We start from the raw sequence: 16687 nt of genomic DNA, 5'->3' as shown, positions 1-16687 counted from the left end.
TGGCGATCTCGGTTGGTATACCGGGCATGTCCTCGTATGACCAGGCGAAAGCAGATGCGTTAGAGCAGAGGAACGAGATCAATTTTTCCCTGCTAACCGGAGACAGCTTGGTACCAATCTTGACAGTCCTGTCCGGGAACTGCTCTGATAGAACTACCTCTTCAATGTCCTCCACGGCACCGGGCCGTTCTTCGTCAGAGTCGGTATCATCTCTAGGATCCTCGTACCTGTCCGTTAGAGGGTTAGTAGCTACGGCCAACATCTCAGACTTTCCCCTTCCGCGAGATACAGTCAAAGAATAGCATTTCCTTGCCGCAGCCTAATCACCCCGGATGGTGGCGATACCGACCGGGGTTGGCACCTTCATCATCAACATGTGACCTGCAATGAAGGTTTTCAGACGCCAGAGTGCCGGTCGACCCAGGATAGCATTATAGGATGAGGCGCAGTCAACTACAATGAACACTGTTTTGATGGTTGAACAATTCGGACTCTCCCCTACCGTGATCGATAGGTAATCTGATCCAAGTGGCTGGACGATATCTCCTGAAAAGCTAATGAGGGGCTCATTATCCTGTGACAGCTTGGCTCTCCCTCTGTTCAAAGCTTTGTACGCATCGCGAAATACTACGCTAACTGAGGCCCCGGTGTCCACGAGCACCCGGGACATTATATAGTTGTCCATTTGGAGCGTGATTAAGAAGGGATCATCATGGGGCATCTTCAGATCGGCCTCCTCCTCCTGCAGGAATGTCACCGATGTCCATTCGGTATCACCGTCTTGCTGCGGGGCCTTGTGGAAATTGAAAACTTCTGGACGACCGAAGCTAGAATTTCGCTTCTTCCTCTGGGGAGGTAACTCTTTCGGGCCCCCATCGTGGATCGTGAAGATCTGGCCGTACACGTCCACAGCCCCGATCTCCTTAGCAGGCAGGTACCGTTGAAGCTTGCCCCCCTGGATAAGGGATTCGATAGTATTTTTTAAAGCAACGCAGAGATTGGTATTGTGTCCGGCATCCTCATGATAAGTGCAGAACCTTCCGGTATCTTGCTGGGTAAGTTTACTCTTCGGGAACTTCCTTGGGGGTGGGCCCGGTATCTCATCCTTGCTTTCATTCCAAATAGTCTCGTATGAAGCGTTAAGGATTGTGAACACCTCATACCGGGGTGGTGGTGGTGTTCGCGGGGCCTGCTGTACCCTCTGCTCCCGGTGAGGGTGAGAGGTCCCATAACTGTTAGACCTGGACGAGGACTCTTTGCTCCTTTTGCTCGAGGTATGGGGTGACCTGTCATGACTATGGGCCCATTCCCTCTTCCGTGGCTCATCCCTGACTGTCGAGGCCGGGGTGTGAACCCTTAGCTCTGGTCTGGGGGTGTCCCCGTACGTTTCGAATTCGGCCTGGGCGTGTCTGATGGCAGTGGCCATCAGCTCGTCGTAGTTAGCTGGAGGATTATGGTTGATCCCATAGAGAAATTCTCCGCGTCTTAAACCTCTCCTGAAAGCCAGCTCGGCCAGTTCCTTATTAAGGTCCCGGCACTTAGCGGTAGCTGCCTGCCATCGGTTTACAAATGACTTCAAAGTTTCATTCTCTCCCTGCTGGACCTTTAACAGGCCCTTCAATGTGTGTATCCCATCGGTGCGTAAGATGAATCGAGCTACAAACTTGTCAGCTAGCTCCTTGAAATTCCCTACAGAACTGACCGGCAGTTCGTAGAACCAACTCAAAGCCTCCCCCGACAGAGTCTCCTGGAACATATTACAACACACCTCATCCGTATATCCCTTGGCGCTTGTTTGCGATCGGAAGGCCTGTAGATGCTGGTAGGGGTCTCCAACTCCCGTGTAGTCAATCTTCAGTGGCTTCGATATGTCCGCTCGAATGGCTCCTCTAACTTGTTGGGTAAAAGGGCCCGGGCGGTCCTCGTAGGTGGTCATGGTTCTCCAGGTGTCCCTGTTTTCTGTGGCCTGCACCCTTGCCTGCAGGGCATGCAAAGAGTTGCTCATTTGCATAAGTAATGCCGTGTTTGCATCTGTTACCGGGGGGATACTCAGAACGGGCTGTGGTAACGGTGGTGGTGGTAGATGCCTCAAGCTTTCCGGGAACAATTCTGCCGGTACTTGGATTATTCGTTGACCGCCTTCCGTAGAAGGTGCAGGGGCAGTGTTGGTATCTCCTGCTATCGGGGTAGCGTTCACGCTTGCCGCTAGTTGGGATGCTCTAGCCAAGGCCTGGGTGAGTGCCTCGTTGTGCTGGTGCCTCCTGTCCAGTGCTCGGGCCAGTGCTGTGTTTTCATCTTCCAAATCTTGTATTCTCTGTTGCGTAAGGCGGTTTGTTTCCCTATCGGTACTCTGTTGTTCCCGATCGATCCTGGATTGTTCCCTGAAGGCCGCTATCTCAGCTCGCATAGACTCCAACTCCGATACCGGAGCCACATGGTCCGGGACTTGCGGGTCTAAGGATCCGAGACCATGCACTCCAACGCATGGCGTTCCTGGTGACGAGGTTCCCGGAGAGAATATCAGTGCCCGGGCGACACTTCTACCCTCCTCTGCCGTTCCTTCCGGCTCGGTCATGATTCGCCCCTATCTGGCCCGCCAATGTTTCTGGTGGCTTTCTCCGGGTACCTCACGCAGAATGCTATACCGTCTGGGGTACCGATCCAACTCCTAAATCCTGAATCAAGAACACACGCTTAGAGAGGTAAACCGTACCGGACGGTTTACGCCTCTCCGATGCCTGAGTGAGAGACTAATATAGATGTATAAAAAGTAAATAGTGGACAAAGGAGTTATTACCCGTAAAAGGTGGTTGTGCTAATGCCTTTATACTCGAGCATGGGAAAGGAGTCTCCCCTGCCCTCGATGTGGGACGCAGGTGGTTCTTCTGATGTCATATCAGCCCTCTTGTTGTGTCAATCGTTGGGCTGTGCTGGCCTTGCCCCGGGCCCTAGGTGCCCGGGGTGGTATCCCATATGAGCCCAGCCATGGTGGGTCGTGATCCCGGCCCATGGCATAGTACCTGAGAGTACCGATGGGGCCCAGCCGATAGTGCCAAACTCAGTTGAGACTTCCCTAGTATGTACAACAACCAAATTATATTCCTCCTTTGATAGAATGAGCTCACAGCTTGCAAAACCTGAAACTATATATATAAAATATAAACAATTTTTTTTTTTTTGGAAAGGAAATATAAACAAATTTAGGAACACTAAAGTCAGTGGTAACAACAAAAACAAATTCATAGAAGAAAGTTGCAATAACTTGATCAATTTGGACCAAGGCATCCAAATTCTCTCCTTTTTCTTTTCAATCCTGCATTTTACTATTATGATTGCTACCATTCATTATCTAAATTCAGAGAAAGTTACAATAATTGGATCAATTTGGACCAAGGCATTCAATTTCTCTACCTTTTCTTTTCCATCCTGCATTTTACTATTATGATTGCTACCATTCATTATCTAAATTCAGAGATCTACTACAGCAAAACAGAGAATCCAGAGGTCACTTAGTCATCCAAATGTATTAACAAATGAATGGTTTTTGCTACAGTTATATTCTCATCACGATCGGTCTTTTGTTTGATATGGTTGGATGACTAGACGATTTCTTCATTGATTATTTTCTACAGAGGTGATCTCTAAATGACATTTAGAAAATAACAGGGAACAATGGAAAAGATGAATGCAAATTAGATGGCTTGTCCAAATTTATTTTGACGATATTATTGTCCAAGAGAAAAAGGATACCTGAGAATGAGAAGAGGCACCAGTGTTGCAGAAATGAAGGTTAGGAAGTAGAAGCAATTGCCAGTGGTGAGGTAGGAATTTGAAATTGGGGTTAGAGTTTGGATGGAATTATATGATGATCAAATAAATAAACTCATTTTCTTGTGTTGCGGTTGCCAAATCTCAACCAGGCATCTTCACCACCAACAATTGCTTCTACTTCCAAACCCTTCTCCACTTCCTTTTATGCACTGGCTCCTCTTCCCACCCTCCAACAACTATATTACTATTTTCACCTTTTTTAGGACGTTCTACATCACTTCCTTCAGTAGTTCTCTTGTTCTCCCTGCTAGATGAACTCTTTGTAGATTGAAAGCTAGAAGATGAGAAAAGTCAACAATATAATGTAATTCCCTATATCGTACAGAAACACCCAAAAAAAAAATAATTAAATTAAAAAAAAAAAGCAAAAAAAGATATTGAGAAATACTTATAGAGTTGTTCAACAATCCTTTTCAAGTGACAAATAAAAAAATAAAAATATAAAAACAGGAAAGAGAAAAAAAAAAAGTTCAGAACTACTTTTGGAAAGTGACAATAACAGCCCCCTCTGCTAAAAAGTACAACCAAAATTTTCAAGTGCACTCCGAAAACAAAAGATAGTAATCAGATCAGTAGAGCTAAGTATGAAATCTGCATCCAGAGAAAATAAAAGGTTCGTATCATTTACCGTATAGGAAATACCAAGAGATTTCAGTGTGCTTTTATAGTTGTCGGCCTGCACGGAGAGTAAACAAAAGGTCAACTCATTTTTAGGCAAAACCAGAAATAAGATCATAATGGTTCTATTAGCAGGCACATGTGATATCATATATCAAAGAAAGTATAATGACAAAAAATTATTAGATGAACAAGCAATTAAGGAATACTTTAATGCAAATGCAGGTTACTTGACCATGGATCAATAACAACATTTGACGACTGGAATTTGCTGTAAGCTCAACAGAATTAAGGGAATTAGAAAGATACGTAAAAATACTATATATGAAGGATTTTTGCTGTAAGATTGCTTACGAGATAGCACTGCACATTCGAACTAAACCATTTTACGTCATTAAACTCATCATAACTGAACTCTATAAAGAAATCTTTAACTCTCATGGAAGGCTAAACTCTATTCACCAAAATATTTCTTTTATCCTCACAAGATTAACCACAATTTTGCTTTGTTAGAATTCTTAACAAAGATTCCCATGTGTCATACGAGATGCAATTGTCATAATGCAACTGTGACTGCAGCAATTCCTCTATGATCGAATCAACTTTCACAACTTATTCTTCTCTTTTTCCAAACTTATGCATTGCTACTTTGTCTATCATGATATCCAAATTTCAGGTTCCGTTATTCTTCAATCATCCATCTCCAAGCCCAAAGCAGTGTAAAGTTTGGTTTTAATATTTGCAAGGGACAGAGCAATATTAAATATTGATTTTATAAAGATGAAATTTATTATCATTACCCATCATCACCTTCAGTAACCTCAGATGGCGGGCACTAAACACTATACACCTGTGGTGTAAAGAACTTCACATTTTATTGTGTTAATAACTTCTGCGATACCCACTTTTCCGTTGAAAGAAGCTTTCAAGTTCCCTTATACCCTACCTATCACTAGGTTCAAGATGGTATAAATTCCGTATAAATAGTTCATAGACAAATTATTGGATGAAACTATTTCCCCATCATCTACCTTCATAATTATAATCAAACAGCCTAACATTCTTTCTGCAAAGAGGGAGGGGAAAAAAAAACAAACAGTGCAACTACATTGCCACATAGGAAGTGAAAATTCCAAAACCATTATCCCCAAGATACCATTTCAAATATTGAATAAATAAAGCACTGTATTAATCTTAATACCTGTAACTCGAATCATGAAAAAAAAATTGATAACACCTTACTCTTAAGAAGAGATTCAAGAGTTTGCTATAAAACTAAAATTGTTCCCAAGAGAAGAGTAGATTACAGCGACACACCTTAGCATCAAGAACGAATTCAGATATTGCTACATTTGGGAATCGGTGATTCATGTTCCTAAGGTGTCTAGCTACATAAAAACACACTGCAAAAGAAAGTACACCAAAAATAAGTTAGAACAGACACAGCTTATTGCAAACGGCTTGACTGATGAAAGTAAATTCATCGCAACTTACAGGGCTCAGAGTATGTAGTGACGCAGAAAATTGCTGGCAACGATTGATCTATACCAATGAATTAAAAAAAATTAAGAGCTGCAAGAAATTAAATAATGATAACAGAGTAAAATAGAGCATAAAAAGTACAAGTGAATTTAGGGATGGGTCCTGCTAATTTATTTTTTGAATTTTGTCCCTAAACCAGTTATCACCAGAGGATGCTAGTTCTCCGATCATATTGTAGCAATTGATATAACCCAAAGTGCAGATACCACGTTGGTATAGGATTGTGGGCTGACCAAACCAAGAAATTGGACAGTCTCACATTTGGTCATTAAAGTGGGTTCTCATACTGGATTAAACATAACCCAGCCCACCTAGGGCATGTTTGTTTCATGGGACTACCATGCCTCACCTTAATTTCTATAAGAGTCCTGGACTTCTCTAGCCTGGCTTATGCTAAACTAATACCTGATCCATGTTTGGTGCTCCGTAGGACTAAGGACTACAACAGAAGAACGAACTGTTAATAAGAAAGAATAACACAGGAAAGAACACCAGGAGAATGATTGGTGGAGTAGAAAAAGAACAAAGAACCAACTGATCGATTAAGGATTAACCAAGCCTTGATGAACTATCCAAAAAACATAGAGACAAATCTCAACTTATCTGAAATTTTTGAAAACAAAACATATGGACACTAGTTTGGCATGGCAACCAATCCCCCAATCTCTCTCTGCTCTCCCAGACTTTATCGCATAACATTACAACCAATTTGAACAATTTGCCAAACATCAGACCAAATCTCAAATACCAAAAGAAAAAATCAAAATCAAACTCAAATTCATAAATATGTCTTCTTTGTTGCTTCAATGGTTCTGTACTCCGACTCAGGCATTACTCAATAGACCTTGATGCGCTCAATTTGGGTCAGACCTTGATGCTGCGACTGAGGCATTACTCAATAGAGGTGCAAGGCTTAAAGAAGTACTGAAACAACAACAATATGCACCGCTTCCAATTGAAAAAACAAATTTTAGTCAGGGAGACATACTCTCAATATGAGAAGTCTTTCTCATCCAGCATCAATGACAAGGCCAAAACCAAGATTGGTTACAAAACCTTTACTAATTCCCACAAGGCCAAAACCTGCTACCATGCACAATAAGTTTAAGGCAACCAGTGTGGAGGAAGGGCCAATCTAAATGAACCAATGTGTCTGTGATGAAACCATGTTAGCTTCAAGCCAATCCTAGCATATTTATTGATAGCAGATGGAGGCAAATTAGGAGTTTCAAACTAGCCTCAAAGAGAGTGATACATTTTGACTTGTAAACCAAAACAAAAAGCAGGTATTGGAGCCTAATGAATAGCTTGAACACTACAAGTATTGGAGCCTAAATTAATCCACTGGGTTGAGGGAAAAGACTAGAGAAAGCAGGTATTGTAGCCAGCCAATAGCAGCCCATTGCCTAAGAGTAATCGTACAACCTTTTTAATAGGTGATCAAAAGTTTTAATCATGTAAGCAATCATATATATATAGCTACTGTATAGTAAATTTACTAGTTTGTGGCTGGACTTTATCATCTTACTAAATATCATGGAAATAAAAATATCTCATCAAACCAAAAATTTAATGTTAAGCCAAGCGCAGCCATCTAACTCTAATCTAATTCAGATAAAAAAACCTAAGAGAGACCATGTGTATTACCTTGAACTCTTTTAACTTCCAAATCATAATCTTCCTTTATCGCGAAGGCTTTAACGAGTAGGTTTGGGGATGGTAATGAGTGGAGAAGGCGGTGTTGCAGAAAATGATAATGATGGCTTGGGGCAGCAAAGAAATTGGACGCCGAAAGCTTACGATGGTGATGAATAAGAGCAACAAACAAACCCCTGGAATTCATCATCTCTTGTTTCGTCGGCCTCTGAAAAATGTTTTACGATTCAAAGCATCAGATGTCTGTTTCGTTTCCTATAAAAGTTGATAATAGTTGGGCTCTTACCGTAGGTTGTCTCTATGTGGGTGTATCTGAATCTTGGTCTATTTGCTCTCTGGCTTGATGGGTTGGTTTTTGATGGGTCTATATTTGTTTCCAGGGAAAATGTAAAGGGTAATCTTGTGCTTGCGTAATGAGGAAATTAGAGAAAACTAAAAAGAGTCTTTTTTGGGTGAAATGGAAATCTGAATTTGGAGTAAGGTCCCCCAGAAAAAGCGCCCGTCTTTGATCCCAACCAGCTTTCGCCGGGAAAAAAAAAAAAAAGCTTGGTCAATCTTGGTCAAACCAGGAAAGGTTTGTCATACCTTGGTCAACTCCTGGTCAAACAGGAAAAGTTGGTCGGACAATTTATTAATCGTCTGTTAAAGGAAAAACATATTGTGTGCCTTCATCAAAGCAACTGACGAAGAGGGAATCAAGAAATCAGTGATTACCATCAATCAGTACAATTACGGATCAATCAGCATTTAGTATCATTAATGTAATCGATATTTCCGTTGTAATTCTATCCCTATATAAAGGGACTATGAAATGAAATGAGTAGACCAATTCCAATTGTCATTTTACTTTAACACGTTATCAGCACGCTCAGAGCCAATAGCAAAAGAAAAAAAAACCCAAAAAACCCTAAGAAGAAAAAGTTTTTCTTCTTTTCTGCCGCCACCCTGAAAAAAAAATCCCTCTGCCTAGCATTTCGATCCTAGCCCAGCGTGCCGGCACCTGCACACCGCACACCGCCTTCGTCAATCTTCTTCCTCATCATCGCCGCCGGCGCGATCCACACCCATCTGCAGCAACGCCTCCGCCAACGCTCGGATTGGCCAGCCGGGATCCGCTCATCCCGCGCACCGGTCCCAGATCGTACGTCGTCAGTTCATCAGTTCCTGCCGTCGGTGACCCCCGTTCCCACCGGAGAACCCAGAACTCATCTAGGTTGTCACCTGCACCTCGCTCGCCTCCACCCAACTGCAGCGCCCCCAGCCCACTTGCAGCGACCCTGCACCAGCAACCATTTGAACGCCGAAAAAACCCCAGGCGAACCAGAAGACGCGAAGGAGAAGTGAAAAAAAAAAAGCGGGTTGACCCGGCCCAGCAAGAAGAAACCAAAAAAAAAAAAATAAAAAAAAAAATAAAAAACAGGCCCTGCAGGCCTAGAAACAAAAAAAACAGAGAAAGAAACAGAAAAAGAAAAGAAAAAAAGGGAGAAGGCCCAAAGTAAAGATCAGGCCCAGAGAAAAAAGTGCTAATTCTCAACCCAACAAATCAGCCGGCCCAGCAGAACCCGAAAAAAAAACATCGCTACGCGCGTGCGCTAGGATCATTTTATTTTCTCAAAATCAAGTATGTTTTCTTTTATTTATTTAATTTCATACTATGGTATATTTAATTAGGATTTTTGAGCATGTTTTGTGATTTTTATTTACGTTTATATAATTATTCCTAAGCATGCCTTTATATTATGCTACTATTTATATTTTATTTTTACGCATGATATATGTAGCATATATTTTGTTGTATATTTGTGCAATTTGAGCATGTCATGTAGTTTATTTTTATATATGCTATGTTTTATTTATTATTAAATGTGTTATAATTATTTTTGTAATGCAACATATAAAATTCCATTTTGCCATGATAATGAAAATTCATGCGCATTATACACACACTTACTGTGATAAAGTATTTTCACATAGCATCGGAAAAAAATGTGACCATTACGAATCTTGGTCTTGAAATCTAATTCATACGTTTGGAAAATAATTCACGTGGATGTCTTTATGACTGCGTAATTTATTTCTTCTCTCTTGTTTATGTAGATGGCTGATCCAACTCGACCTGAATTTGACATTTTGGACTCAGACGGACTTGAGTACCACCGTTGGGTTTCCGATGTGGAAACTGCTTTTGTGGCAAGAGACTACACTGCCACCATTACCGACCCCAAAGATGATGAACTATCTAACAAGGTGAAAGCAAATGCCTTAATATTTCTGAGGCGACATATTGATCCTAGCCTACGCTGGGAGTACCTTCAGTTGAAGACACCCAAAGAACTGTGGGATTCCCTTAAGGGACGTTTTGGGAACATTCATGACACCTTGCTCCCAGAACTGACCGTTCAGTGGAATGAAATCCGCTTGCTTGACTACAAAAGGGTCAATGACTTCAACAAGGACATGTTGCGCTTAAAGGCACGTCTAAATTTCTGTGGAAAGGAACTCACAGAAGATGATATGATCCAGAAGACTCTTTCCACTTTTCCTACTTCAGCAATTATACTAGCAAACCAGTATAGGCTGGAGTATGATAACAAAAGAATCACAACCTTCAACAAGCTGATAACCTACTGCAAGTGGCTGAGAGGCATAATGAGGTTCTGTTAAACAACAATGCCAGGCCTGTTGGAACAAAGAAAATTCTTGAGGCTAATTATGGCAAAGTGAAAGGTGGAAAGAACCCCAATGCAAAGGGCGTTGGACGTGCTGATCCCTACCCACGTGGCAACAATGCACCACGTGGCAAGGGACATGGAGGTCGTGATATGGGCCGTGGAGGCCCTCCCAATGTATGGCGTAGAGATGGTGGTGCTGGCCCTAGTGGTCATGGAAACAAGGTGCAAAGGGCACCTAAGAACCCTTCAGTCAAACAGCATAGAGTTGGCAATGAACCATGCTATAGGTGTGGAGTCATTGGGCATTGGTACAAGAACTGCCAAGCAAGCAACAGAGTAGCAGCCAATTACAAGAGGTATAGGGAGTCTAAAGAACAAGAGGCTCACTATATGGAAGAAGGAGGCCATGACCCAGAAGTCAACCTCACAATTGCAGACTTTAATGGCAACAAGGAACTTGCTCAGTCAACCGATGCCCCAGATTTTGACTGATCTGCTTTGTTTACTTTATTTTCCAAAAACAGTTGTGAAGGCATAATGCCTCATTTTTAATTAGACTATTACTTGGTCTTAAAGTTTATTTCAGTAATGGTTTGATGAATTAGATTTATGAACAAAGACCTTGATTTGATTATCATTGGCTTATTAATAAATTTTGAATTTTATTCTGAAGCACTGAATTTATTCAAATTTATTTACTACACATATTTATATGGTTCGAAATTGCACTATAAAGATGTAAAGCAATACATCTAGAAAAAGAAAAAATTATTTCGATGAAAAGATTATCATTCTACATAAATACATATACTCTAAAGAATATGAGATACGCTCTGTATGCACCAAGAGCTAATCGAACCTTGTTAAGTATCAAAGATATTCATGCCAACGATTATCATGTAAAAACACACTGTGAGAATGGAACTGAATACCTTTATATTACCTCTAATGAATGTGGAAGGAAACGCATTTTAGAGAAACTCATGAGTCAATCTAGTGGACTGTACCTCACTACGATTCGGATCATTGAATCCTATGTTGTCACCAACAATGAAATATGGGACTCTGACTCATACAGGCTTTGGCATGACCGCCTAGGGCACCCCGGTCGTGACATGATGATCCGTATTTTAAAGAACTCATATGGACATCCCTTCTTTCGAGTGAAAAATAAAATGGGACAAAAATCCGTCACACTGCAAGGTGTCGGTCCTAGTACTGCTCAAATACAGTCATTGCCTTTTGAAGTACCAGAAGCACTACCTACCTCCCATTATGCCTCATTGACTATTTCAAAGGCACATCACTCATTTTTACAAAGCTTGCCCTTTAGCAAAAACAGGATAGAGACCTTCCTATGCTAAAGATACAAAACAAAACATTCCATTCTTACAAAGGATACAAGGAGATATCTGTGGACCTATCCATCCAGAATGCGGACCATTTTAAGTACTTTATGGTTCTGGTGGATACTTCGACACACTGGTCACATGTCGCTTTAGTGTCCACAAGAAATGCTGCATTTGCAAAACTCCTAGCACAGATTATACGCTTAAGGGCTCACCACCCTGATCACCCCATCAAGTCTATAAGGCTTGATAACGCTGGAGAGTTTACATCAAAAGCATTTGATGATTATTGCATGTCTATTGGGATCGATGTAGAGCATCCTGTACCCCATGTGCATACACAAAATGGTCTCGCAGAAGCCACCATCAAAAGGCTACAGATGGTAGCTAGGGCATTGGTTATGCGCACTAACCTGCCTATATCTGCATAGGGTTATGCAATATTGCACGCAGCTTTACTTATTCGTTTCAGACCCACTGCTAGCCAACCATTTTCTGCGTACCAGTTGGTAACTGGATATGAGCCTGACATTTCACACTTACGCATATTTGGTTGCGCAGTATATGTGCCTATTGCGCCCCCACAGCGCACCAAAATAGGTCCTCAGAGACGATTAAGTATTTATGTTGGATACGAATCCCCAACAATTATCCTCTATTTGGGAACCCTTGACAGGCGATCTCTTTACCGCTAGATTTGCAGATTGTCACTTTTGATGAGACAGTCTTCCCGTCGTTAGGGGGAGATAGGAAAAATGATTTTCCAATGGAACAACAGGAATTGTCGTGGTTTGTCCCCACTCTGTCTCATTTTGATCCCCACACTTCACAATGTGAAAGTGAAGTGAAAAGAATAATCGATCTTCAGAACGTAGCAGATTCGATGCCTGATGCGTTTACTGATATCGTAAAAGTGACGAGATCACATATACCAGCTGCAAATGTGCCTGCAAGGTTAGAAGTCCCCAACAAGGGGCACGGTGCCGCAGATAGAGGCACTGCAACCACACTTAGTAGAGGTGTGGTTGAGGCCGTGGCTCCCTAAGGAAGAGGGGGAGGCCACTTGGTTCGATTGATACTCACCCAAGGAAGAAGAGGGCGAGTAAGGCACAAACCAATCATCAATGTATACAATCCCTCTCATGAGATTGTCTCTGATTATAGTTATGTCCATGAATCAATACTGGAGGACGCTCCGATGTTAAAAATGATTCCAGAGAACAAAGAAATCTCAGAGGATTATGAGAGTGCGTATGAGTTGATAGAAAGATCTTCCATACACATTGATGATATATACTGTTGCTCAAGGAATCATAGAGCACGATGATATCAAACCACGTTCTGTTGCAAAATGGCAACAAAGAGAAGATTGGCCTAAATGGAAAGAAGCAATCCAGGCAGAATTAGATTCTCTGACAAAGAGACAGGTATTTGGTCTGGTAGTGCTAACCCCACCAAGTGTAAAGCCTGTAGGACATAAATGGGTCTTTGTCAGAAATCGTAATGAGAAGAATGAAGTCCTGAGGTACAAGGCTTGCCTTGTGGCGCAAGGTTTCTCACAACGCCCTGGAATTGACTACGAGGAGACATACTCTCCCGTAATGGACGTTATAACGTTCCGCTACTTAGTTAGCATAGTAATTTCTGAAGGACTGGAAATGCAGCTCATGGATGTGGTTACTATATATCTCTATGGGGATCTAGATTCAGAGATATATATGAAAGTACCTGATGGCCTTACATTACCCAAGTCAAGTGACTCTAAACCACGGAGTGCATTTGCAATTAAGTTGAAACGCTCACTTTACGGAATGAAACAATCCGGGCGGATGTGGTATACCCGTCTAAGTGACTACTTGATTGGGAAGGGATATAAGAACGATGAAGTATGCCCCTGCGTATTCATAAAGAAAACAAGTTCCGGATTTGCAACTGTAGCTGTATATGTCGATGATATGAACATAATAGGTACTCTTGACGAAATAAGAGAAACCGCGAGCTACTTGAAATCCGAATTTGAGATGAAGGATCTTGGGAAAACTCGATTCTATCTAGGCCTTGAACTAGAACACCGAGTTTGTGGAATACTAATCCACCAGTCTGCGTATGTCCAAAAGTCAGGCGATATAACATGGACAAAGCGCATCCTGCTAGCACTCCCATGATCGGTCGAAGCTTGGATGCAAGGAAAGATCCATTTCGTCCAAAGGAAGATGACGAAGAGGTGTTGGGAGCTGAAATTCCCTATCTAAGTGCAATAGGCGCATTATTGTACCTAGCCTAATGTACTCGACCAGACATTGCATTCTCAGTGAACTTGTTAGCTAGATTTAGCTCAGCGCCAACGCAGCGTCATTGGAATGGTATCAAGAACATTTTCGATACCTAAAAGGAACCATTGACTTGGGACTGTTCTTTCCCTATAGAGAGACAAGAGGGACCGTAGATGGAACTACAATCCCTAAAGGAAATGTTGATGGCGAAAGAGCCACTCCCTACACCGAAACGCCAAATGACGTTTTGGTTGGTTTTGCTGATACTGGGTATCTCTCTGACCCACATAAAGATCGTTCCCAAACTGGTTATGTATTTACCATTGGGAACACGACGATATCTTGGAGATCAACCAAGCAAACCCTTGTGGCTACCTCCTCGAACCACTCAGAGATCATTGCTCTACATGAGGCGGTTCGTGAGTGTGTATGGTTAAGAGCTATCATTACACATATTCGAGGGACTAGTGGTTTGAGTTCTACCACTGAAAAGTCTACTTGCATTTATGAAAATAATGCAGCTTGCATCGAACAGATGAAGCTAGGATATATCAAGGGTGATAATACAAAACACATATCGCCAAAGTTTTCCTACAATCAGCAACAACAGGGTCTCCTCAAGATTCAAATGAATCAAGTAAGGTCTGAGGAGAATGTGGCAGATTTGTTCACCAAATCACTGCCTAAGGACACATTTGAGAAACATGTGAAAAACATAGGAATGCGAAGACTTTCCAAGCTCCCCTGATTAATGTAAGTATCAGTCAAGGGGAGTCTAACACACACATGTCATCCTCAAATGTAAAAGGTGCGTTGTGCTCTTTTCCTTCGACCAAGGCGTATTTTTTGTCCCACAGGGTTTTTATTGTTACTTGGCAAGGTTTTTAGTGAGGCAACAACTCATGCACCATTTCGCTTTGACTTGGCACAAGGGGGAGTGTTAAAGGAAAAACATATTGTGTGCCTTCATCAAAGCAACTGATGAAGAGGGAATCAAGGAATCAGTGATTACCATCAATCAGCACAATTACGGATCAATCAGCATTTAGTATCATTAATGTAATCGATATTTCCGTTGTAATTCTATCCCTATATAAAGGGACTATGAAATGAAATGAGTAGACCAATTCCAATTGTCATTTTACTTTAACATCGTCAAGATTTTAAATATTTGTTCAATAGATTATTAATGATCGAAATGTTGGAATTTAAGACTCTAGCTGTTACGTCCCGGATCGCAAGTTACCGGTTTACTAGCCTTTCGGACAGTAAACGAGATATATTTTTACTTTCCACTCCGTTTCGACCTTTTACGGGTCCTAAAAGTTTACTTTTTGGATCGTTCATCATTTGGAAAATTTTCTTCATGAACGTTGTAGAGGATGTTAAACTGAGTCCATATACATGTGGTTCGCTTAAATCGGAGTTCGTATGCAAAAGTTATGGCCAAAATACTAAGTTACTGTTCATTGTAACTTTTTGTATATAGGGAAAGTTATCGTGGTAAGTTTCTATTTCAGAAACTTATCCGTTGGTTTCTCTCTCTCCGACCCCTTCACCTTCTTCCGGCCATATTTCCTCTGTCCGGTGACGGATTTTGACGTAATTGGTATTGTTGGAAAGCTCTCTTCCTCCTCTTCAATTCTATGATGGTTTGGTGATTTATTTTGGACTGTGGAAGGTGCAGCAAGGAGAAGAAAAGGACTGCAGCGCCTTTCTTCGGGTTTTCTGATTTTCCGGCGATTCCTCGCCGTCCGGCCACCAAACAGCGAGTCACGTGTCTTGTTGGAATCGTCTCCTCCTCCTCCACAAGCCTATAGCAATGGGTCACGGTATTTTGGCCAGAGAAAAGAGAATTGAAGCCTAGAAGGTTACTGTAGCATATTGGGGTTTTCCGGCGATTTCTTCCGATTCCAGCAACCATTGGCGACAAAACCGGTTTTGTTGTGTTCGTGGGAGCTTCCTCTTTCGATCCATAGTGGTGGTGGTGGACGAATTTCACTGAAGCAAAGTCAACTCAAAGTAAACAGTAGCTTCGCCGAAGTTTTTGCTTTTGGGCCGATTTCCAGCCATTCAAGGTATCTATGGATTTTGTCGTAGTTGAGAAAGTTGTTGGGAATGTTGAGATGATCGTGTTGATGAAATTTGGTGATTAAATTTGGAGGTTGGCCGGCGGCGCGTGGAGGCGCGTAGGGTCGGTTTTAAATTCCTATTTTTGGCTAGATAATTTAATTGTGAGTTGTAGAACATGTAGATATGATTTTTGTGGAAATCGGAGAAGTTTGACATCGATTATGAATTTCCGAAGTTTGATATTTTGATTATCGATTTACTAGAATCCGACCGTCAGATTTATCTCAGTTCTGCCTTAGAACCTTTAAATTAACAAATTGGTGTTAGTGGTAAAGTTTGGGTTGAATTCAAGAAGAAATGGAGACATTGATTTATGAGGATTTGATTTTAGAATCGTATTTAATTGTCAAATTGTTGTTCACGGAATATAATTGTATATAGGACGATGTACCGAGCTACTGCTCGACGAAGAAACCCGTATGCGTGGTCGCCTAAATACTACTGTGAGTGGACTTTTGTTTTAAGTAATGATGCATGCGATTATTTTCCCGAATTAATGATTTATTTATTTATCATTTTATCACAGTTTTGGCTTATGATTTATTTTTGGGAATTTGATATCGATTTATCTCATGGATTTTACTTGCATTAATGATTTTCGGAGATTGATTAT

The 16687-nt window shown here is 41.5% G+C and overlaps 1 protein-coding gene across 4 annotated transcripts; it reads right to left on the bottom strand.

Moving 5' to 3' along the window:
• Nucleotides 1-306: 306 nt before the first annotated feature.
• On the bottom strand, nt 307-8052 carry LOC112195139. 4 transcript variants are annotated; one of them, XM_040517237.1, is made up of 9 exons: nt 7934-8052; nt 7639-7855; nt 6980-7074; nt 6397-6430; nt 5944-5991; nt 5767-5852; nt 4460-4507; nt 4026-4105; nt 307-3073 (listed from the first exon to the last, which is right to left on the bottom strand). In XM_040517237.1, the coding sequence occupies exon 9, from the start codon at nt 2573-2575 to the stop codon at nt 320-322; it is 2256 nt and encodes a 751-aa protein (XP_040373171.1). In that variant the 5' UTR covers nt 2576-3073; nt 4026-4105; nt 4460-4507; nt 5767-5852; nt 5944-5991; nt 6397-6430; nt 6980-7074; nt 7639-7855; nt 7934-8052; the 3' UTR covers nt 307-319. The 4 variants fall into 4 exon arrangements, with proteins under 4 accessions (XP_040373171.1, XP_040373170.1, XP_040373172.1 ...); XM_040517236.1 differs by lacking the exon at nt 6397-6430; XM_040517238.1 differs by lacking the exon at nt 6980-7074.
• Nucleotides 8053-16687: the final 8635 nt, after the last annotated feature.

Source organism: Rosa chinensis, chromosome 3 (assembly GCF_002994745.2).
Source record: "Rosa chinensis cultivar Old Blush chromosome 3, RchiOBHm-V2, whole genome shotgun sequence".
Taxonomy (NCBI): Eukaryota; Viridiplantae; Streptophyta; class Magnoliopsida; order Rosales; family Rosaceae; genus Rosa; species Rosa chinensis.
The sequence above is the reverse complement of the archived record's forward strand: the minus strand, read 5'-3'. Positions and strand labels throughout refer to the sequence as shown.

Excerpts from the sequence above, each read along its gene's own strand:
- LOC112195139 (XM_040517237.1), bottom strand. The coding sequence starts at position 2,575 with ATGACCGAGCCGGAAGGAACGGCAGAGGAGGGTAGAAGTGTCGCCCGG.